This window comes from Tympanuchus pallidicinctus, unplaced genomic scaffold, assembly GCF_026119805.1.
Source record: "Tympanuchus pallidicinctus isolate F22 unplaced genomic scaffold, pur_lepc_1.0 scaffold18, whole genome shotgun sequence".
NCBI lineage: Eukaryota > Metazoa > Chordata > Aves > Galliformes > Phasianidae > Tympanuchus > Tympanuchus pallidicinctus.
In genome coordinates this window covers 8,402,163-8,424,826 of record NW_026294699.1, presented here as the reverse complement: position 1 = coordinate 8,424,826, position 22,664 = coordinate 8,402,163, and the positions used below count along the sequence as shown (strand labels likewise).

Sequence of the window (22,664 nt, the reverse complement as noted above, 5' to 3'; positions counted from 1 at the left end):
TGTAATTTGGCAGCAGTTATTAAGGAGCAGGTGTCTCTTTCACTGAAGTATTTCTGTAACCATCCTTCACCTCCTGACGACCTTGAGGAGGCAAAGAGCTGAGTAGGTTTAGTAGCTGGATGTTCTCCTCACCCTATTGTGATTATAGCTATTACCTCAAAGCATTTGAAATAAATGAGAGAAATTGTCTTCGTTTCCTCTTTTGTTTCTCATGTGGATACATGAAGAGATTTCAACCTGGACTGCAGACTGATGGCTTGTGCTAGTGTCTTGTTGACATTGATAATTTTTTCTTAGGAGTTAAAAGGTCAGATGTGCTTACAATGAAATCTTAAATTGCTGAAGGGCTTCTAGAGGAAGAGTGATGCTAATGAGCATGTGCAGAATAATGAGGAATAGTTATTTAAAAAATAGTCAAAGAAAAACGTGTCAAGGAGAATACTCAGGGTAGTTGATATGTTCTATCTGAAAAAATCACTTGGACAACAGCCTGAATAACTATCTATTAGTAATGTTATCAGAGCATTTCTTAGAATAATGGCATAATATTACTTTTAGATAAGACCTTATTTGAAAGTGTCTTTAGCCTTGGTTAGAGATACGTGCAGAATTTTACTAGAACATCTGGCTAGAAGAGTTGATTAAATTTTGTGGTGTGTAACCTTGCAGTACAAAGTATTCCACGTCCTGTATAGATTTACAAATAAACAGTGAAGTTAAATTAACTAGGTATTTACTTTATTTAGGTATTAACTGGTATTTTAACATTGGGCTTTACTGTCTTCAGTTGAATTCATATTTTCTTACTGCTTGGTACTGTACTGTAGCTATTAAGACTCGCTCGTTTTGCGTCTTACTACAATATAAGTTGTACTTCGTGTAGTTGCTAAGTAGTGCTAAAATAATTGTGCATTCGTGTACCAGTAGAGGTCAGCATATTCCAACTTAAATATATCAGTAGCTATAGTAGTTAATTCGATAGAAGCAAGTGGAAATAGACTTACCCTTCCTGTGTGTTTTTACACTAACAAAGCAGTGACTGTTTTGTCTTGTAAGCAAAACCTTCTACGCGTTATCAAGTTCTTCAATTTGCAGTAGCGTTATGCCAGCAGCTGAAAGAAGCTTTGCCATAAGCATTTGGAGATTTAAAAAAAAAATAAAAAATAAAAATAAAAGCGAGGAAGAGCGACTGTTTTGAATTAAGTCCTTTTCTTTTCTTTTTTCTGTGCTGTGTTTTTTTGAAGGTCCAAGTCTCCCTATAGCGCTTCGTCCTACTCGAGAAGCTCCTACACCTACTCCAAGTCGCGGTCGGGCTCCTCGCGCTCCCGTTCCTACTCGCGGTCATTCAGTCGTTCCCATTCTCGTTCCTACTCACGTTCACCTCCATACCCAAGAAGAGGCAAAGGGAAGAGTCGTAACTATCGCTCTAGGTCAAGGTCACACGGTTATCACCGTTCAAGGTCAAGGTCACCCCCGTACAGAAGATACCATTCACGGTCCAGGTCTCCAGTGTTTAGGGGCCAGTCTCCCACTAAGCGGACTATACCTCAAGGGGAAGGAGAAAGGGAGTATTTTAACAGATACAGAGAAGTTCCACCATACGATATGAAAGCTTACTATGGCAGATCTATCGACTTTAGAGATCCGTTTGAGAAGGAAAGATACAGAGAATGGGAACGGAACTACAGAGAATGGTATGAAAAGTTCTACAAGGACTATGCTGTCGGAGCCCAACCTCGACCTCCAGTAAACAGAGAGAACTTTTCTCCAGATAGATTTGGTCCACCTGGAACCAGAAGAGAAAATTCGCCATACTCTCGGGGACGTAGGGAGGATTATGCTGGTGGGCAGAGCCATAGAAATCGTAACATAGCCGGAAATTTCCCTGAAAAGCTTTCAGGAAGAGAGGGCCATGGTCTAAAAGATCCTGCCAAATCAAAAGAGAAGGAGGTGGAAAATCCCCTGGGAGATGGCAAAGGAAATAAACATAAAAAACACAGGAAGAGGAGAAAAGGGGATGAGAATGAAGGATTTCCCAATGCTGAGTTGTTAGAAAGTACGAAAAAAACCAGGGAACCAGGCACAGCAGAGGACATTAAGTCAGACTCGCTGTTCATGCTCCCGAGTAGAGATGATGCCACCCCTGTGAGAGATGAACCTATGGAAGCAGATTCTATAGCTTTCAAACCGGTGTCTGAAAAAGAGAAAAAGGACAAGGATAAGCCAAAAGCAAAGACTGATAAGACAAAACGGAAAGCAGAAGTGGCTGCTCCCCCAAAGAAAGACAATGTAACAAAACCAGCTAAAGCTTCCCAAGAGAAGGTGGACACCGATCGTGAAAAATCTCCTCGAATGGAACCTCTTGTGAAAAAAGCAAAGGAGGAGCTGCCAAAGACAGACAGTGTTAAGGCATCTTCCTCCCAAAAGGATGAGAAGGCTCTCGGTACACCACGGAAAGTTCATCCAAAAGTGGCAAAAGATCACCCAGAAGCCAGGCCAGCCAAGGAAGAGAAGGCAAAGAAGGACCATCCAAAAGAATTAAAGTCAGAAAAGCCCTCCAGCAAAGAGGACAAGTCAAAAAAAGCAGTTGAAAAAAGCAAATCTTCTGATGCAAAAACTGAAAAAAGAAAAAGGAAAGCAGATGAAAAGGCTGATAAAGAACACGAGGCAGCTTCTGGAAAGGCCCCTAAACCAGAAACTGCTGAATCAAAAACATCGCCAAAAGGGAAGAGTGAACCTGATGGTGAGAAAGGAGAGAGAACTCCAGAAAAAGATAAATCTGGTTTTCTCATCACTCCTGCAAAAAAGATTAAACTTAACCGAGAAACTGGCAAAAAGATTGTGAGTGGAGAGAATGTGCCTCCCGTGAAAGAACCTGTTGAGAAAGTTGAGGCAAGCAGCAGCAAAGTTAAACAAGAAAAAGTGAAAGGAAAAGTGAGAAGAAAGGTAACAGCAGCTGATGGATCCAGTTCAACTCTTGTAGATTATACCAGGTACTTCATCACTTCTTTTCCTACATTTTCTCCCTTCTCTGCCTTCTCTCTTTAAAATCTTTTTGATAACTGATGGAAGGAAAAGCTGAATGTGTGCTCAGTGAGTATTTGAATAATCTGTGATGTTTTCTGCTAAACTGTACAAATGAAATTTTGTTGCAGCAAACAAGCAGTCTGAACAGAAAGCTGGTAAGTTCAGTTAATGGGTGACGTTTGACCCTTACTTCTGGGACTTTTTTCCCCTCTTGAGAATTAGCCTTTTGAATGCAGCTACATATTGAGTCTTTGTGGTGTCCTTTCCATGTCTTCCCTCAAATCCTGCTTAATACCAAGGGCAAGGATAACAGATATGTCTGTATCATGCAGTATTTTGTATTTTTAAAATTGCAAGGTACTATCAATAACTTTTTTTTGCTATTATGACATGAAATTATAATTTGCAGAAACAGCAACTTGTTGCCTATACTGCTGTGAACAAATAATTGGTCCTTATTTGCTTGCTTGCTTGTTGAAACGAGATGGCATATCTAATTTGTCTACCACAGATAGAAATAGGACATCAAGGAATTACCTGATCAGACAGTTCCTGATCGGATCATGGAATCATAGGATGGTTTGGGTTGGAAGAGATCTTTAAGATCATCTGGTTCCAACCTCCCAGTTTTAGGCAGGATCACCCTCCTCTGGACCAGGTTGCTCACAGCCCCATCCAGCCTGGTTTTGAATGCTTCCAGGGAGGAAGCACTGATGGTCTTGTGTCTTTGTTAATTAAATACGTAGTAGAAAGGCACTAATTGGTTGCTCATAATCTCAGTCAATGGACTCATCCTTCATCTTGGCTGTCCCCTTAGTTGATCATCTTTTGAAAAAGTACTGGGGTTTTACAAGTGAAACAGAGGTCATTTTGTAAAACATTGCAAAGCACAGCTGCGCTTGCATCTCTACCATTGTGTTAATTTATGATATTTTTCTTGTTAGCACCAGCTCTACTGGAGGAAGCCCTGTTAGAAAGCCTGAAGAAAAGACAGATACAAAGCGGACTGTCATTAAGACAATGGAGGAATATAATAATGATATAACTGCTCCTGCTGAAGATGTCATTATTATGATCCAGGTCCCTCAGTCAAAGTGGGATAAAGATGACTTTGAGTCTGAAGAGGAAGACGTTAAGTCTACCCAGCCATCTTCAAACATAGGAAAACCTGCTAGTGTTGTAAAAAATGTGAGTGCTAAGCCACCAAATCCCATAAAACACAATGAGAAAGAAATGGAGTCTTTGGAGAAAATACAGAAAGCTACAAAAGAGGTGAGTTATGAAAGCTCTCAGCATGATGTAAAAGGTTCAAAAAGTTCAGTGTTGAATGAAAAAGGGAAAACCAAAGAGCGGGATCATTCTCTGTCAGACAAGGACACTTCTGAAAAGAGGAAGAGCAGTGTTCAGCCAGAAAAAGACCACTCAGAACGTGCCACTGAACAAGGAAATGGGAAAAATATTTCTCAATCTTCCAAGGACAGCAGATCTTCAGAGAAACACGATGCTGGCCGTGGATCCACTGCTAAGGATTTTACTCCTAATCGAGACAAAAAGTCTGACCATGATGGCAGCAGGGAGCACTCCAGTTCCAAGCGCAGAGATGAGAAAAGTGAATTAGCAAGGAGAAAAGACTCTCCTTCCCGAAACAGAGAATCTACGTCAGGACAAAAAAGTAAACCAAGGGATGAACGAGCAGAGCCCTCCAAAAAGGGGGCCGGAGATTCCAAAAGAAGCAGCTACAGCCCTTCACGTGACAGAAAGCAGTCAGATCACAAAACTGCTCATGATTCCAAGCGTTCATTAGAGGAACACAAACCTCTAGATAAAAATTCAGGTAAGGAGAAGGAAAAAGAAAAGGAGAGGGAAAAGGAGAAGGAAAAAGAAAAAGAGAAGGAAAAGGAGAAGGAAAAAGAAAAGGAAAAGGAGAGGGAGAAGGAAAAGGAGAGGGAGAGGGAGAAGGAAAAGGACAAAGAAAAGGAGAGGGAAAAAGACAAGGAGAAGGAAAAGGACAAAGAAAAGGAGAGGGAAAAAGAAAAGGAGAAGGAAAAGGAGAGAGAAAAAGACAAGGAGAGGGAAAAGGAAAGGGAGAGAGAAAAAGAAAAGGAGAGGGAGAAAGAGAAGGAGAAGGAGAGGGAAAAGGAGAGGGAGAAGGAAAAAGAGAAGGAGAAAGAGAGGGAAAAGGAGAGGGAGAAAGAAAAAGAAAGGGAGAGGGAGAAGGAAAAAGAAAAAGAGAGGGAAAAGGAAAAGGAGAGGGAAAAGGAAAAGGAGAGAGAAAAGGAGAAGGAAAAAGAAAAGGAGAGGGAGAAGGAGAAGGAAAAAGAAAAGGAGAGGGAAAAGGAGAGGGAAAAGGAGAAGGAGGACAAGGACAAGTACATAGCTGAGATAAAGAGCAATAAAGAGAAAGAGCCAAGTTGCAATAAGCCATCTTCAGTACAAGAATCACCAGATGCAAAAAATGAGAAAGAAAATGGGACTGGACAAAATGATAAGACTGGTGTCAAGAGTAAGCCTCAGGTAAGCAACCCCTCACGGCTCTCTGCTGATCCAACTCGAGAAACTGATGAGGCTGCTTTTGTACCAGACTACAACGAAAGTGACAGTGAAAGTAACGTGTCTGCAAAAGAAGAGGAAACTGTTGGAAAAAATTCTAAAGAACAGAAGGAAAAAGCTGTTGACAAGGTCAAACAGGAGACAGCAGCTCCTGCCATGGTTAGCCAGCCTGAAGCAAGCAGAAGTCAAAGCCAGAGCAGCCCCAGTGTGAGCCGCAGCCGTAGTCAAAGCCCTGCTGAGAGTCAGACTCGAAGCCACAGCAGCAGTGCCAGCTCAGGAGAAAGTCAAGACAGCAAGAAGAAGAAGAAGAAGAAAGAGAAAAAGAAGCACAAGAAGCACAAAAAACACAAGAAGCATAAGAAACACGCTGAAAACGAGCCGGAATTGGAGAAAAGCCAAAAACACAAACACAAGAAGAAAAAATCGAAGAAGAGCAAAGATAAAGAGAAAGATGACCAAAAAGTTAAATCTGTCACCATATAGAATGACAGATAGGAAAAAATTGACTTAATTCCTAAGTCATCTGTATTAAATTTTGTTAAAATGTAAACGAATTCAAACGTTGTAAATAATGACATGAAAAGACCCTGTGCTGCACTTAAAATATTGCTGCTTGATTATTTGATTTTTACATCAGAGCTTTATAAAAGTGAACATTTTGTACAGAATTGTGAGTTGTGACCATGTAACATGAAAGGTTTTGCTGGGGCGTCTTATTTTTCACCACCGTTAATTAGTTTGGGTGGAGTTTACTGTACTGTGAAAATTTTCACATTTGACTTCTTTTTTTTTTTAATTGCCTGGCAGAAGAAGCTGGTATCAGTTATAAAATACCAGCAGAATGATTTGCAGAATACATTACAGCCCTGTTATGTCACTTTTTGATTACAATAAAAAGTTTTCAGTAAACTTTACTCGGTGTGATGAGATTTCTAGTGGCAGCTGAACTTCGGCAGGGAAAAGAGCATCCAGCCAAGGCTGCTGGCTGCGTGCTGATGGCTTAAGTGTGTGGAAAACTGTGTGTCAGTGCATTCAGGTCTGCAGAGGCTGGCCGAGCTGGAGATCTTTGAACAGATGCAATATGAAGTACTGCCAGGAGGTGCCCTTTTCTCGTGTAGTTTTTGTATTTCAGAAGGTGTGCAGTCCCACAATACAGCTGATAGTAACAGCAATGCTCTGGATGAAGCTGCCACGTTTCAGCTCTGTTTGTTTACAACTCTGCTATTTGGCAGCAAAAATATGCACCTATATTTTCAGCTGTGCTGCAGTCTGTGTGTTGTCTCACGAGGATGCTGGTCGCCAGTGTGTTTGGTCTCCATGCAGCTTTGTTTGATGATTCACATTTTCATACAGTGACTCAGTGTGGGGTTCAGTGAATGAGTTTGGCAGAACAAGAAAAGCCACGAGAGGGGCAGAGTTCTGCTTTAGACTGGCACAGCGTCCCAGAGGCAACTGAGTTTGGTGGTGAAAGCCCCTGCTGCTCGTGGGCTTTGCCCCTAAAGAGTTCTGGAGCAGCATTTCAGAGCTTCCTGCTTTGTGCAGGTGGTACAGAAAATGACTTACGTAGGAACTATTGCTAGCATATCTAGGAGTACAAAGACAGTAAAATCATTCTTCCTTTTGCTTTTCAGTCGAGTGACTCAGCTTAGATATGGAGCATCGTTCTGATGGTTAGAACAGTAGCAGACCAGAACTAGTGCTTTGCACCTGTGCATGCCAAGGCGTTCTTGGTGGATTTCAAGTGTTTTCTGCGCAAAGTGAAGCAGGCATTCGGAGGAAGCCTCCCAAATGTTTACATTCCAGAAGAAAAATAAAGTCTGTGTTATTAAATGTTATTAAATGTGCTCATCTAGCGTTTACTGTTTGTGCTTCACAAACTCATTTCCCGAAAGTAAACCCAACTGTGTGGGATGTGAAGGCATTCTCTGTCCCTTTGCGTTCTGTGGGCTCAGGATGGAGCCCACTGAGAGCAGAAGATGCACTGAGCACTGCTCAGTGGCTGGGAGATGCTTTGGCCTAACAAAATACAAAAAGAGGCCTATGTGATGAGGTGGGAGGTGTTAACACGCTTTCTTATTAAGGTTCAGAATAATTAGTGAACTTACATGCAAAACATGCAAGTTTCTTTCTGGAATAGCTCCACGAAAGCAGGCAAAATGCTGTATTTGTGTGTAACCTGCTGAGAAAGCTGCAGCCAGTGCCTGTCTTAATGCTCTGTCAAGCTCTCCACTTTGCAGAGCTCTCTAGCAGCGTAACTGATGATTTTCCAGTCTGCTGTGAATTTAATTGACTGTGCATGGAATTTCCTGTGATCGCTTTTTTTCCCAAGCTTTATTCTGAGCTGAAGGCGCTCGAGATGCACTTTGCTCAGTCCTGGATGGGAATTTGTTACTGCAGAACTTTTCAGACTGCATTTCTGCAGCGCTGTGAAGGGGGGCAGCCAAGGGGTTCTCTGGGTCTGAGGGTAAATAGTTTGGAATGTGTGTGACCTGTGGTGAAGTGTGGTTGTAGTCACAGAACAGGAAGGCAGAGAAAAATAAGCTTTTGTTGTTTTCAGGCATGAGAATCTGGTGTTACTCACTGGCTAAAGTGACCATATTCCTTCTTTGTCACCTACTGGAGGTGAGTGTGATCTGCTCCATCGAACTGCTGCAGGTCCTTGTGCCAGTGTCCTCAGAGAACCTTTGGACTCAGAACTCATTTTCTGTCTTCAGTTTAGGCTGAATTTACCAGACTGCAGTTGGAACATACTGAGTGGGAACAAATCTCCAGCAAAGAAGGCAGTTTGCAAATCCAAGTGTAGTTGGACAGCAGAAAACTGCCCCAGTCTGAGCAACAGCCCGGGTTCGAGACAGAACCTGGGAACAGGGAGATGTGAGGGACATGCAGCGATGGGAGGAGTTGTGGCTCCTGGCACAGGGAGGGGATGGGGGCTGACTTCCATGATGTCAGTGAGGATGGCTGGGCTGGGTCCTGCCTGCAGAGCTGCTGTGCTGAGGGCGAGGCGAGCTGAGAGCCTTGCAGGTGGCATAACGTGGCACTGGGTGGGGGCTGTCAGCTGAGTTCTCTGCCAGTTGTGTTTTCCTGATTCAAAATGATTTTTCGGTGGGATTCTGTAGAGAGTGGAGGTTTTGTCAGTTGTTTGCATTGGCTGTGTGCTGTGATGGGTAACATCAAAGTGGTGTACGATAAGGCTTCACATCATCCTGTCTGTAGCGACCCTCACCCCACAGGGCACAGGGGTGCAGTGAGCCCTGCCCATTGCTGCAGGCCAAGAGCTGCTGGCTGTGGGAGGAGGAAAATCATCATTTCTGTACACAACCCCGGTGTCTTCCGAGACTGTAGTGTTTGTTGCTGAACTTTTCTAAGCTCTTGACTGAACCTAAATGCCACAATGCACAGCATTTACATGGTTGCCGTATCACTGCTTGTATTCCTGCCTAGCAAGCTGTGTGAGTCATTTGAATTAGGCTGGGTTTTATATTGAAACAGGATCGACTGAGGTTTGCTTTTAGCGTTGGTGCCCTGAAATTGCATTCCAAATTTAATATAGAATGATTGTACTGAGAGCTTAGCTGTCTGCTGCCCGCATCAATGCAGCAGAACAAGGCATGGGGCCACGGCAGCCCAGGGCAGCCTCAGCACACCGCTGAGGCCATGGCACGGGCTGAGGGCATGGCACAGCTGCCTGGGGTGATGGGGTTCCTGTGAGCTGGTGTTTGGTTAAGGAGGGGCAGAGAGGGGTCCTCACATCAGCCCCCCACAGGAAGAGGAGTGCCAAGGGCTGGGACGGGCAGATGGGGAATGCTGGGGTCTGTTAATGGGACAGGAGAGAAAGCAAAGGCAGCCCAAGGTTGAAGGAGGCGACGCCTCTGATTGAGACTAATTAAAAGGAAGAGCTAATCAAGGCCTGGAGCTCTCAGGAATCCCACTGGGCAGGGGGATATGGGGTGAGCTGCTGATGGAGCACGTTGCAGGTGAAGGTTTCTCATTAAGTGGGGTTGCTGAGGCAGGAGTTGGGGGGGCAAGGCAGGACCCAGAGCCTGCCCTGGGGGCATAGGGCAGTGTGACACATGGTGGTGTGAGCACGGCTGGGAGGGCCCAGGAGCAGCAGTGAGCTGTGGGGCAGCAGGCCAGGCTTGGGGGCTGCACACAAGAATTGGAACTCCATCACATCTGTGGTGGGCTGATGAGTGCTAAAGTCATTCAACAAACACGAGTGGCCAGGTAGGAATAGCTCCAGGTGTCCCCCATGTCACAGATGGTTCATGTTGGGTACCGTGGTGCCTTGGGGTGGCTGGGGTTGCAGGGAGCATTTCATGGGATCAGGATATAAAACCTGGCAGAGAGGATGGAGCTGCCTTGGGATGCTGCTCTGCCCTGGTCTGGCCCCACAGAGATGTGCCCATTTCGGTGCCATTCCAATTGCAGGTCCCAGTGCCATGACCCCATCCTGTCCCATTCCCGCTGCCAGGAAAGACACTGCAGGAGTGGCAGAAAGACCTCGGACAGGTGAGCAGCCCACATCCTTGCTCTCAAATGGAAGTTGTGTATGAGAGCTCCCTGCAGCTGTGAATTCCAAGCCACAATCCAGCACAGCGCTGGCATGAGCCCTCTCCCACCCCTCCTGGCTCTCCTCATCCTCGCTCAGAAATGCCTCTGAAGTCCACCAGTGCCCTCTCATTTGAGAGCTGAATAATTGGTGGTGATGCATTCAGAATCCCTCAGCTTTGATTTGCCTCAGCTCCAGCACTGCGCAGTGTGGGGCCGCAGAGCCGGGGGCCGCCCAGCACTGCTCCCCCTGAGCCCTTTGGATTCTCCTTTTACAGGTTCCTTCCATGTGTGTGTGTCTGTGCACGTGGGCATTGGCTGCCTTTTTGCACACACAGCGGCTGTTTGGTAGCAGTGAGTGGGGCTCCCTGCCAAGACCACCTCATTAAGATTAAGCTTATGCAGATATGCCTCGTTTTCGGCTAATGACAGCTGCGAACAATTGTTTGTCATGCTTGCTGATTGTTGATTGGTGAAGGTGAGGCCCTGCAAGAATGGTGTCCTCGGGGTGCCTGTCCTCAGGGCTGGTAGGACGGACATTGCTTTGCTTTCAGCATTGCCACCAGAGTGGATGCATCGTGATACATTTTTGCAGGAAAATAAATGGAGACGTCCAAACACGCACCTGAAGGCTGCAGTGTGCAGAGCAGAGGCTTTCATCAGAGCTCTGCGGGCTGAGAACCAAAGCAGTGGCTCAGTGCAGATGAAGGCTCTCCTCCCAGAGCACCACCCTGAGCTCTGCACCGCACCTGAGCGTGTCTCGGAAATGCCCGGGCTATTTGAGGACATCCCTCCTAATGAGCACAATTTTACGTTGTTTTATTATGATGCTGACAGAAAGAAAGAAGCTCTGAGACAAAAGAATGTCTGAGAAAATGGAATTCTCAGTGCTGCCAATGAAAGCGCTCCGCCTTGCTTTAAGGCTGGGATGGAAATGGGGACACACGGCTAGAACAGCCGCCACGCAGGTACAGAGATGTCCCATTGGCATCAGCACTGCTCCTGCACACGATGCTGGGATGGGGAGGGACTCCCCTATAGGGCACGTTTAGGAGGTCCCCTATAGGACACATTGAGGAGGGACCCGGCCCTGGGGGCAGCTCCTGTCCGGCCCCATAGAGGTGAATGAGCTGGGATCGGGGTCCTGGGAGGAGATTTTGATGCCTCTGAAAACAATTGGGAGAGCTCCTAATTTTAATTGGGTTTCCTTAATTACTATTTACTTTGACTGAAGAAACCGTTGCGTTTAACGAACGCTGTTTTTTGCCAAAATGCTGTCACGGAGAAGCTGCTTTCCCTTCAGGAGCCCTCAAACACGGGCTCCCTTCCAAGCCTTGGGGCTGCGCGGTGCTGCGCCCACAGCCCTGCTCCTGCCCTCCCTGTCCCAACCTCAGCAGCATCTCCCACTGCAGCCCAGTGGTGCTGGGGGCCAGGTGAGCCCCGTGCATTCATTGTGCAGAAGGAGAGCAGCCCCTCAGCTTCGCTGTGCGCACCGGGCCGCGCGGGGACCCCACGCTCCCATCGCCTGGACTCTTTATTTGGTATTTCTTTAATAATTAGCAGCAGATTTTGTACTTATGTTTGCAATTATCCGAATGCCTCTGGGACGTGTTCTGCTGGATAATTGAATCTCGTTGGTATGTGGCTGTGGAGATGCTGTCGGAGTGAGCTGCTGCCTTTTGGGGTCATGCTCAGATAAATGAGGCTTTCTCCTTTTAAAAAACGAATAGAAACAAAGTGCTTTGCTCTGCTCTCTTCAGCAAAAGCTTTGCTAGTAGCCCATTCTGGGAAGGGAAATGCATTATTATCACTAATTAATTAGACGTACATTTTAATTCCATGCAGCGGCTCTTTCCTGGGCTCCAGCGACCCCTCCATGTGCCATACCTGCAGCAGCAGCACGAGATGCCAGTGGGGCTGTGCTCCTCAGAGGAAAAGTGAAACTGTTCAGCTTCCAAACACTTCTCATTCACAGAGATTGGGTAAAATTCCTCTGTCGGCACCGTTGTTCCTTGTGGGACCTCAGCTGCTGGGAGCCAGGGCCCCCAGCACAAAGGATCACTGCCAGCTGGGTGCAGGAGGTGCTCTCTCCAGATGTCTATGGAAGGATGGCAGCAGGTGGGATGTGTGGCACGTCTGCTTGGTGCCATAGGCGCTCCCTAGATGCTCCGTCCCAGCAGAGGGATGGGGGAAGGTTAAGCCCAACTGGCGTTGCCACTTCCCCCAAGGAAAAGCACTGTTGTTCCATCTGCACCTGTGCTTCCCTTGGGGCTCGGTGCTGGGGTCACTGCTGGGCATCCACGCCCTGGGGCAGTGATGGCTGTGCCCATTGGCTGCCATGTCTATGTACCATGTCCCCCGGCACAGGGGAGCATCGAGGTGGGCACAAGGCACCTGTGACTTCAGGACACCCCTGGGCACGACATTCCCTCTGCTCCAGCTCATCTGGGTCACTCAGGGTTTCTTCACACAACAGCACACGAGCGCTGTGTGACGCCAGCAGGGCACGGCGCTGCTGCCGGGGGCTCCTGCCTGACCCACATCCCTCTGCCCACAGCCCCCTGCCCACGGAGCCAGTGCCAGCAGCCCCACCGGGCCCCCACGCCGCTCTGTGCTTCGCCCCAGCCACAAAGCAGTTAACATGTGTTGATCGCAGCGGCGTGCTCGGCTCCGTGCAGCTCTCGCAGGCAGCGCGATCCTCCCCGGTCTCCAGGGATCTCGTGGCATTTTGCCCAGATGGCATCGGTCTGTGTCTCAAGGACATAACGCAGCGCCTTCGCAGCCTCGCAGCAGCGCCGCGGTGACAGATGAAGCCGGGGCGCTCCTTCGTCTCCTCCGAGAGGGAAGGGAAGCTCCTCGACATGCCAAGGCTGCAGCCGGCCGCTCCCTTTCGCCTCTGCGAATGAGCCGGTGCCCGGTGCCCACCCGGGTTGCAGCGCGTGGGGCGGCGCTGGCCGAGCACGAGGCCCCCCCTGTCCCCGTGGAGCAGCGGGTGCCCGGCCCTGTCCTCCCCCACTGGCACCGCAGGTAGGTGTGGGATGGAGCTCGTCCGTTGGGGCGCTGCTGGCAGAGACACGTGGGCTGGCAATGCCGCTCCCCGGGGTGGCCGCTGCACGCGTTGTGGGGCCTCACAGCCTCATGGAGAGCCAAATGTGGTCTTCGTGGCCGCCAGCACGAGGATGGCGCAGCGGTCTGGGGGCGACCTGTGAAATGCCTGCAGCACGCGTGCGGTGGCCACGGTGGCACCATGGGCACGAGATTGGTGGTGCCCTTCATCAGCTGTATTTAATTGGTGTTTTCTGTTTTCTTGAACGCGCCGTGACGATGGGGCCGGCCCTGCTGCTGCTGTGCACATGGGGATGAGTGGCTCGGGGGGGCTGAGGTCACAGTGGGGGCTGTGCCGTGAGCCCATCGAGGATGACATGGGCACCTCCGAAAGTGATCTGTCATGGATGGTGGGCGACAGCATTCTGTGTTGCAGCGGGTTGTGGGGCAGCAGGATGTGGAGCTTCAGGGCTCCTCCAAACCCTCCGCTCAGCCCCCCAGGCCCCACATTTCCCTGCTCTGTGTGTAGCTCATTTCGTGCCAAATGGAAATGGGGTTTGTTTTTCCTTTTTTTTCCCCCTTTGCTCCTGCGTGTGGCCAATGGAGTGTTTCCTCGCCGCGTTTCATTACAGCCCGCACCGCTCAGACACCGCTCCCAGCGCTGCCGTGTGCCGGGAATGCCAATGAGCCCACACTGCCACTGCAAAGTGCATTTGTCCTGAATGCAGAATAATTAATGGTTTGGGAGAACCGAGCGAATTACATTGGAGCTGTTGCCCAATTAGTTAAACTAATTGAGAAGCGGGGGCAGCTACGAGAGACCCTGCAGCATCGCGGTGCTCCGACTCTGCAGCAGGAATGGGGCCATCCCCACGCATCCCCACAGAGCCCAGCGTTCTTTTTTTGGATGTTCTGCTCCGTTTTCTATCTGTTCCTGTACATACGCGTGTGTACATGGGGCGCTCGAGGAGCTGAAGGGGTGGGAGCACGGTGCAGTACCATCACTGCTCTGTGGGCGCTGTGGGGCCGGCCATTCACCGAGCTGTGCTTCCCCCATATGCACTGTGACAGATTACAGCTTGATAGAGCCACAAACACCGAATAGCAACAGAGGCGTCAATTTAGTTATTAACAAAGGGCAGCATTCAAATGGCGCTGGCGCGGCTCCAAGTTGCCGAGCTCATGAGCGTTTATTAAATATTCATCGAAATCTTGGCATTTCGCTCCCCGCCTGCTTCCCCCCCCCCACCTCCCGAAATGAGTTGGTTCTAAAGGTTAGGAGCCGGCTTCAAAAAATTAATTATTTCTTTAGCTCGCTATAAATTAGATCTTTACAACGAAGTTTTGGAGGGTCGGTGCGAGTTGAGCCGCGGTGGCACTTTGGGGGGGCAAGTTGGCTCCTCACGTGCGCCCTGACCCCGCCACGTGGCGGCGTGTGACCCCAAATGCTGCGTGAGCTCCAAAAAAAAGAAAGAAAGAAAGAAAGAAAGAAAAGAAAGATTTAAATACACAAACATGAGCGGGTCTGTCTGCTCCTTTCACCTGCCCCTTTGTCACCGAGCCGTACCTGCGGCACTCGGAGCTTCGTGCCACCGCCGCACTGCGAGACTCTGCCCGCTGGTTTGGCACCACGGCTCCCCATTTGGTGAGTGCGCTGCTGCTGCCAGCAATTAATTGGTGCAGCTCTCCCGCCGCTGCTCATTAGCATGCAGGGTGCGTGTGGGCGCTTCGTTGCCTGCAGCATTGGCACGGGGCTGCTGGGTGCGGGAGTGCGGCGGGGTGCTGCGGGTTGTGGGGTGCTGCAGGGTATGTGGTGCTGCGGGGTGCTGCTGCTCGTGCAGAGCCATGCACCAAGGGTTGTTGCTCGGTGTCTCTTCCTCCCGCCAACTCCCCGCTGTGCTCCCATCCTGCATCCCTGCTTCCATTGAGATGCTTCCAGTGCTCCGGGCTGGTGGGACCCCCGCAGCTACTACAGCTCATTGCCTTGATGCTGGGATTACTTCTTTTCCTTCCCTATCCATAAGCACTCGGGATGAGTGTTCGGGGCGCGGGCTGCGCCGCGGTGCTGAGTCCCGGCAGCCGTACGGCTCGGCAGTGCCGCGGTGCCCCGCCTGCCCCCCGCCATGCTCACAGCACGCGAGCGAGCACACAGCCCTGAGGGCAGACGGGATCCATCCTCGCAGTGCCAGGGACTGAGCCCCAGCCTGGAAGAGGCTGCAGGGTCCGGCGGGGTGGCAGGCGCTGTCATTAGGATGCAGGTCCACCGCCATCTCCCTGGAGACCATGGGAACGGAGAGCTCGCGGTGCCGGTGCCTGGCAGCCGCGCTGGGAAGGGGCAGCTGTGCGTCGGCTCTGAGGGCGCCGATGAATTACTGCCCCTGTTCAGGCAGGAGCCTTTGTTCCCCGCGCATTGTCAGCAGAGAAATCGGAGAGAAAAGTAAAATTAATCAGGCGCAGCTCGAGATACTGGGAGACAATGAGCCGAGCGCGTACCGGCAGATAGCACCGCGCGGAGCATCCGCTCCGTTTTAAGCATTAGTGGCGATTTTTTTTTTTGTCCTTGAACTAATTATCTACAAAAGCTTCTTTGAGCTGACGCCGGCTATGAATTGCCGCGCTGGTGCGGCATTGTGATGGCGGTGATCCCGTATTATTAAATGCGGGGCATTCCTGGGTAATCGCTGGCCCCTTTGTGCCGCTGAAGGAAGCCATATGTTTCAGAGACATCCCGAAAGATCTCACGGCAACAACAAAACGGGGATTTCTGACGCTGCTGAATGTGGCTGCCAATCACCCACGTCCCGCTGCCAGTGCTGTGTGGGTCACTGCGGGTCTGTGTAAGCGGTGGGGATGTGCCGGCTGGGCGCTGAGCTCGGCACACTCTGAAGTGCACCGAGGGAACTGATCTTCCTCCTCACGGCAACTCCCTGTCCATTGCAGAGAACTGAGGAGCCTTCTGCCCCTGTTCCCGAGGTTCAGCTTGAGCGCAGTGTGCAGGGTTTTCTCTGTGGGCTTTTCCTTGCTTTTTGCTCGTACGGCTCGTTACACCCAGCCCTTTTGTGCACCGGATTAAAACCCACGGCCCACGACTTCCCAGGGTGTAGCACTGCGATTGGTAGGAATGGATTTCAATCCCTGTGGCCAAAGCCCATCCCGTCCCTGTCCCATGGTGCTGAGCCCAGCAGCGTGCCCAGCCCCGCTCCACCCTCCCAGCACAGGACAGGACCCGCTCCCATCTGCTCCCTTTGCTCTCTGGGTTCCCCATCTGACAGCTGACACAAAGCACAGCTCCGTCTTGATTTAGTAAGTGTCTGGAAATGTCATCAAAGACATGATAATAAAATATCAGATGCAGGGAAATGACTAGCCAAAAGGCATTTTAAAAAGCTGAGAGTGTCCATGTAGTAGATTAAGACAGCCATTCCCATCCTGTGCATGTTCTCACCACCCATCCATTGCCTACATTTGATGTTTTATCACTTCCAAAGGCTCAGCTCGCCCTGCACACACCCTCAGTGCATGCACTGCTACTTACAGGGCAGGCAGAGATGTTGATGGCAATAACTACAGCTGAGTTCCAATGTTCAGAAGTCTCTTGGTAAATTAAAGCCCAGCCCCACACCCAGCGCAATAGGGACAGAGCCAGCTCAGCAGCACAGGGACGGATGTGTTAATGTTTTAATAGGCTGATCACCTCATAAATAATTTGCTCAGTTCTAGAGTAATTGACCCGGTCACAGAGGTAATAAAGGGCTTTCCCTTGGGTTCTTGTTCAAAGGCTGAGCAAACCCTTTCAGAGGGAGCCCTAAGTGCCTTTTAACAATATGTGTTTTATATGGTCACAGTCTGGTACCCTGCTAATTCAGCAGTCACTGCAAACACCATCAGTTCGGCTCCATGGATATTTCAATTAAAATAATAAAAAAAAAAAGAAGAGGGGGAACCAACAGCACCTTCAGCCCCAAGAGCTCTGGGCTGCAGCGCATGGAAACTGCCTTCCTGCAGCTCCACAACCACTGTGCAGCCCCTGAGCTGTGCTCCTGCACCCCACTGCTGCTGGCACTGGGCTTGGCTATGGCTGTGGGTCACTGTACAGCAGCAGGAGCAGGCAGATCCCAGGGCACAGCTTTACCCTCAGACCCCACACACCCATCCCATTCATTTCAATGCATCGAATGCACACACTGCGCTCTTGTATGCTGGGGATTCCTGCTATGTGCTCTTAATTACTGAGTTTTCCTCCCCTCTGATGGGTTTTCCCCTTGTGTGCTGGCTATTCCTGGGGTGCACTGCACATTCCTGAGGCATTCTTGCTGTTCTTCCTGCATCCTAGGTGTTCCTATTGTGCACTGTGCCCTTCTCCTTGCTGGCACTGGGAGCTGCAGAGCCAAGCTGTGGCCCAAACCATCAGACACAAATGTAGTTGCGATGGAAAGTAAATTTAATATGCTTGCCCTTATTTTTGTAAATTAGTGTAACCGTCAGCTACAGAATAAATGACACCTAATTACTGATGGGGCAGCTCGTGCAGAAGCGCAGAGCTGGGAGGCGATCATAGGGAAACACTGTCAGTGATGGGAAATGAACATGATGCCGGCTGTAGGGAGCTGTAATTACCGAGGACTGACACACTGTGAGCTGTTTATGGTAATGAAGCGGTGCATCAAATCAAATTAACCTTAGTTATTTAGCACAGAACGCACCGAGGACTTCTCCCAGTCGATGCCAAACCCAAACCCGGAGCGGTTGCCCTTTGGACCGACAGAGTCAGAAATTTGCTGGGGATGAAGGTGGAGGCAGTGGCTCTCATTTAGGATGTGTGCATGGCTGTGTGCAGGGTCCTGGGCGATGCAGGGCAGGGCAGGTTGCAGCACCCTGCACCCCACGGGCATCCCCGTGTCCCCATGTCACCATGCACTGGGCAGAGCCAGAGCAGATCAGCTGGAGGAACACTCACAGCGGGATCCCTCCCCCCTGACAGGTGAGTAACCTTTTGGAATAACCCAAATGCTTCATTAAAGATTAACGAGCTTCCAGCAAGGCTCTCCTGCTGCAGGTTGTGCTGCATGGGGAGCGGGCACAGGGAGCACGTGGGCACAGGGTGCAGCTCATCCCTGTGCACGCTGCTGGGATGGATGAGGAGGGAGGGATTGCTGGAGTGGCTGCGTCCCAGCAGTGCCTGCAGGTTTCCACGGACCCGTTTTCCTGCTGACCATTTTGCTATGAGCTGTGTTGGACCGTATGGCATTAGGAAAGATTTGCCCGGTGACTCCCTGCCTGCATGGGCCTCGAGGGGAGCCAAGCCCCTCCTCCAGGAAAAGGAATCCTGGGCAGAACTTCCCGTTGGTTGGAAAACGTGAACTGCATCTGCAGTGAAAGCTCTTAATTCCTCTGTGTAACTCAAAGCTGTGCATATTGAAGAACCCGCCGCCAAATTGACCCTGAGCTGTATTTTTGCATCAGCCTGTGTTTATCCGGTTGGGTTCAGTTGGGACAGCAGGAGCAGCACATCCTGCTGTCTTTGAGCCCTGATGCATGGTGCAGGGTGTGGGGCTTTCTGCTTATGAGTACATTCTGCTTCTTTCTGTCACTAGAGTCCCAGTAGTTAATCTCTATTGTAAGGGAAGAAAGAGAAGAGATTTTCTCTAATTCCTTTTAAATGGCCTCCAAATGAGGGCTCAAGCAAAGATGACTAACGACAGACCTGATTAAACTAATTTGGAAGCAGAAGCTCTGACAGCAGCCCCCCAAGCCCAGGTGTAGCCCTGGGGATGACACACTGCCATCCATGCTGCGGATCTCCTTTGCCATGATATCTGAATTAAGGAAATTCATTGCTTTGTGTTTTTGGTTTGAGCAGAAGATTTCCTTCTTCACTGAAAACGTTTTTGTCTGTTTTCTGCAAACCTTTTTCTTCCCACTGCCAGATACAGTCCCACTAATGGGATACTAAACCCCAGTTTGCTAGCAGTCAGCTCTGCACCTCCCATACCTCTCACCAAAGCACTCCCTCTGAACATGCCTTCGCCTTCCAAGAACTGATAACATTAAAATACCCACAGTGTAGAGATATGCAGAGAAGCTCAGTGTCCCATTCCTTCCCCGCAGTACTGGCAGTGATTAATGTGACACCCGTTCTTCCGTCCATCTCGCTTTTGTTTAATTATCACTGTTGCATTGTTTGTGTCTCTGGAGACCCGATCTGGTGGGATTGCCCTGATGGATTATGTATGAAATCCAGGTCAGTGCGTCCAAGTATTACTGCTTCATAATTTGCTGCGCCGCAGAGGCCAATAGAGATGCCTTGTATTATTAATTATACCAATATATTTTCATGAGTAATGTGATTAATTAGGCTGTGTGTATTACAGTTCCAGGCCTGCTCTGTTGTGTGTTTGTTCTTGGATGGAGGTGGCTGGCTCTGAGCAAGCAGCAAAATCTGCTCTGGGCAGAACTGCCCAGTGCCAGGCAGCATGCACAGCCCCAGCAGCACAGCAGCCCAGGGCCATGGGCAGTGTGGTGGTGGTGGTGCCACGGTGGCAGTGCCAGCACTGAGTTGGCACAGAGCTGCACCAACGGCACAGCTCTCAGGCTCCAGGCTCTGCTCCCAGTGTGGCACAGCTGAACTTCTCCTGTCTCTTGTTTTCACGTAGGTCCAAGAAGAGTCACCACCCTTTAAGTGCCACGAAGAGGCCTTCCACTCTCCGGTGCAAGAATTCAAACAGTAAGGCAGTGTTTTCTCTTTCTGAGCAGTTGCTGCTGGGTTGCATTTTACTCCGTCAATTTCTTTCCTTCCTGCTGTGTGTTTGATCACAGGGGTCTGTTTCTTTGCTTTTTGACGTAGCTCTGCTCTGGCAGTCACACAAACAATTGTGTCTGGGATGGGTATTGTCCTGTCTGCTCGTGCTGAATTCCTTCCAGCAGTGCTTCGTGCCCTCGAGTTGCAGTGTTCCCATCCAGCTGCCAGCAGAGTACGCATCCCAGTCCCTGTGACTTCTCCTTGGCACCAGGATGCACAAAGGGAGCTAACCCAGTGGTCAGTGCTGCACTGTGCTGGGGCAATGCGGGCGCCCTGCCCTATATTGGAGCACTGTGTGTGGGTCACGGTGAGGAAACCATCCCCTTCCACCTCCCCAGCCCTGCCGGGAGCTCAGCATGGAGGGAATCTTTCTGGGGATAACCTGAACGGCGCTGCACTGTAGCTGAGAGCCAGGGAGGAGCCTCCTTGACTCTGCATTTAACTCCCTGGATTCACCCCTCCTCTAGGACAAGCTGATCATTAATGGGCTTTAGAAACTCCGGTCACAGTCAAAATTAAATCAAAAAATGAACTATTACTCAAAGTGACTCGGAGTTGCCTGAGATTTATATGCTTTGGGCAGCTCGAGCTCCATTTGCTGGATACTTCAGAAGCCTCACCACAAGCACACCGTGACCACCTGCAATTTCACACCGCTATAAGCTCGCTCTCATTGAGATTGGGGAGATGAAAAATGTCTTTATTAAGGGAAGTCGAAGGTCCCTGATTGGCTGCTAAGTGCGTTTTAATGTGTGGGGTGAGGGGTGCGGGGCTGGAGGTGGCATGGTGGTGCCTGAGCTCCTGTGAGAGCCTGGTGGGAGAACTCCAGATGAAGGATTTAGCTGCATTTTTTTGGCTGCTCGGACTGTCTCGAGATGGTGGATGGCTCTTGCTTCAGGGCAGCATGGGCTGTGCACCCTTGGACAGGCTGTGAGTGTGCATGCCTCCACCCATGTGGTGCTGCAGGTCCTCCCGCTGCCTTTAGCTGCCTGTTTTGCTCCTTGACCATAAAACCGCGGCAGACCCATTGACAGGTTTCCTCCCGCCCCCCTGCCCCAGGACTCTCGGAGCTGCTCTGGAGGGAGCTCTCACTGTGCTCCTTGCAGTTCCTGGTGGTTCCTGCCGGGCAGTGGCTGTGCACAGACACCCCTACACGCGGGTGCGTTGTGCTGTCAGTGTGCTCCATTACGTATTCCCTGCTCTCCTACCCCTGAGCCGTGCCCTGCTCGCCTCCCCCCGTCATTGCTGCATCCCAAGCGAGTCCTGCACGCTGCAGACAGAGCCACGGGAGCGGCTGCTGCTTCCTGCTGCTCCTGTTTCCCCAGCACACCGCTGTGGATATCCACCCCAGAATGATCTTTTATTCCCGCATTTGTGTCTTTACTCCAGGAATCATGCACTGAACCTGGAGCGAAGTCAAGCACGGAGCCTCCTCCCAGCTCATCCAGCAACACGTTCACAAAAGGCCCTGTTATTATCCCCACGTCCACACACTCTAACCCTGTAATTAGATGCTTAGGCTATGATTGCCCCATTGTCCGCTGGATGGGTTTAATCATTCTTTCCTCCTACAGTGGCAATTTTGTCCCAATTAATTATTTCAGTTTGAACAGCAATAGCTGGTTGAGTTTAGAGAGAAATTAAAAGGGTAGAGCACAATAATGAAGAGCGAGCTAACCAGGGAAAAGCTGCAGACAAGGCTGCTGCTCCATGCTCTCCACCGAGGGCTGGAGCACCTCCTTGCCTGCACATGGCAGCAGGGCTGTGTGTTCATCCTCAGGTCCTGCAGAAGGTGCTGCTGCAGCCGTGGTGGCCGTGACAGCAGTGGTGGCTCCAAGGTGAGTGGCAGTGCAGGCAGAGCAAAGAGATGAGGGCAATGCCACAAATTAGGGTCAGCCTATGGCTATCAATGGCAGCTCTCTGAGGAGACAGTTCTGCCGAGGCTGTGCTCCCTGCCCTCCTATCCTGTGCCCAAACCCCCCGTTTATTCACTTTATCTCCCCATTTATTCACTCTTGGCCACACAGTGGCAGAGCCCTGCAGCTCCCCAGCACTGCAGCATGTGTTTTGGTGGTTCTCAGAGGGATAGGTGCTGTTCTCTGGGTGATTTGAGATGCAATTGAATTGAGTTGAAAAAAATAAAATACAAATGTTAAGGTTATACAAGGTTTTGAGGGGAGAGGGGAAAAATATTCATGCCTTTCAGGAGTTACAAAAATGCTGCCTGTGCAATTCATGTATAATTCAGTGAATTCCAGAGTAGTTTGAATATTTAAATTATGTATGATCAAAGCAATAAAGAAATCTGCTTTTCCTCACTCCGAGCCCCCAGACGTAATGCTCCCAAGCGGCCCCTCCCCAAAATGCAGCTTCTCACCTCCATTGTGCCTCATTGCTGCAAAGAAATTGAGTTTGTCTGGAAAAGTGCAGTGCTGAGTGCGGCCACTGCTCCCCAGCAGCCAAAGGTGGGCAGGTGGGGGCAGCCCCACAGCATCCCAACCCCACCTCATCTCTGTGCTGTGACTCCCAGGTGCAGGGGAGGTTCTGGCTGGAGCTGGGGCTGCAGCTCCCCCAACAAACCGAATGGGGAAAAAAGCAAAAGGGGGGGGAAATGGACAGAATGCTGCCTCTGCCCCTCCCTCTGGCTCCTGTCCATATGCTGTAAATTTTCATTGGTAATCTCTAATTTAAT

General features: G+C 49.9%; 1 protein-coding gene and 1 long non-coding RNA gene across 10 annotated transcripts in view; both read left to right on the top strand.

Moving 5' to 3' along the window:
- The window catches only part of RBBP6 (RB binding protein 6, ubiquitin ligase), a 31,133-nt gene extending 24,642 nt beyond the window's left edge, over positions 1–6,491 (top strand). For all 8 annotated transcript variants that reach the window (XM_052679635.1, XM_052679633.1, XM_052679638.1 and 5 more), the window contains 2 exons: positions 1,245–2,993; positions 3,972–6,491. In XM_052679635.1, coding sequence (XP_052535595.1) covers positions 1,245–2,993; positions 3,972–6,060 — 3,838 coding nt within the window. In that variant the 3' untranslated portion in view covers positions 6,061–6,491. The remainder of the gene's footprint in view (positions 1–1,244; positions 2,994–3,971) is intronic.
- A 6,396-nt stretch (positions 6,492–12,887) lies between these two features.
- Positions 12,888–22,600, top strand: LOC128078985 (uncharacterized). Of its 2 annotated transcripts, none has more exons than XR_008205943.1 (3): positions 12,888–13,155; positions 19,827–19,897; positions 21,362–22,600. It is a non-coding gene; the product is annotated as an uncharacterized LOC128078985 (long non-coding RNA). The 2 variants fall into 2 exon arrangements; XR_008205942.1 differs by lacking the exon at positions 12,888–13,155 and adding an exon at positions 17,912–18,154.
- The last annotated feature ends 64 nt before the right edge of the window (positions 22,601–22,664 follow it).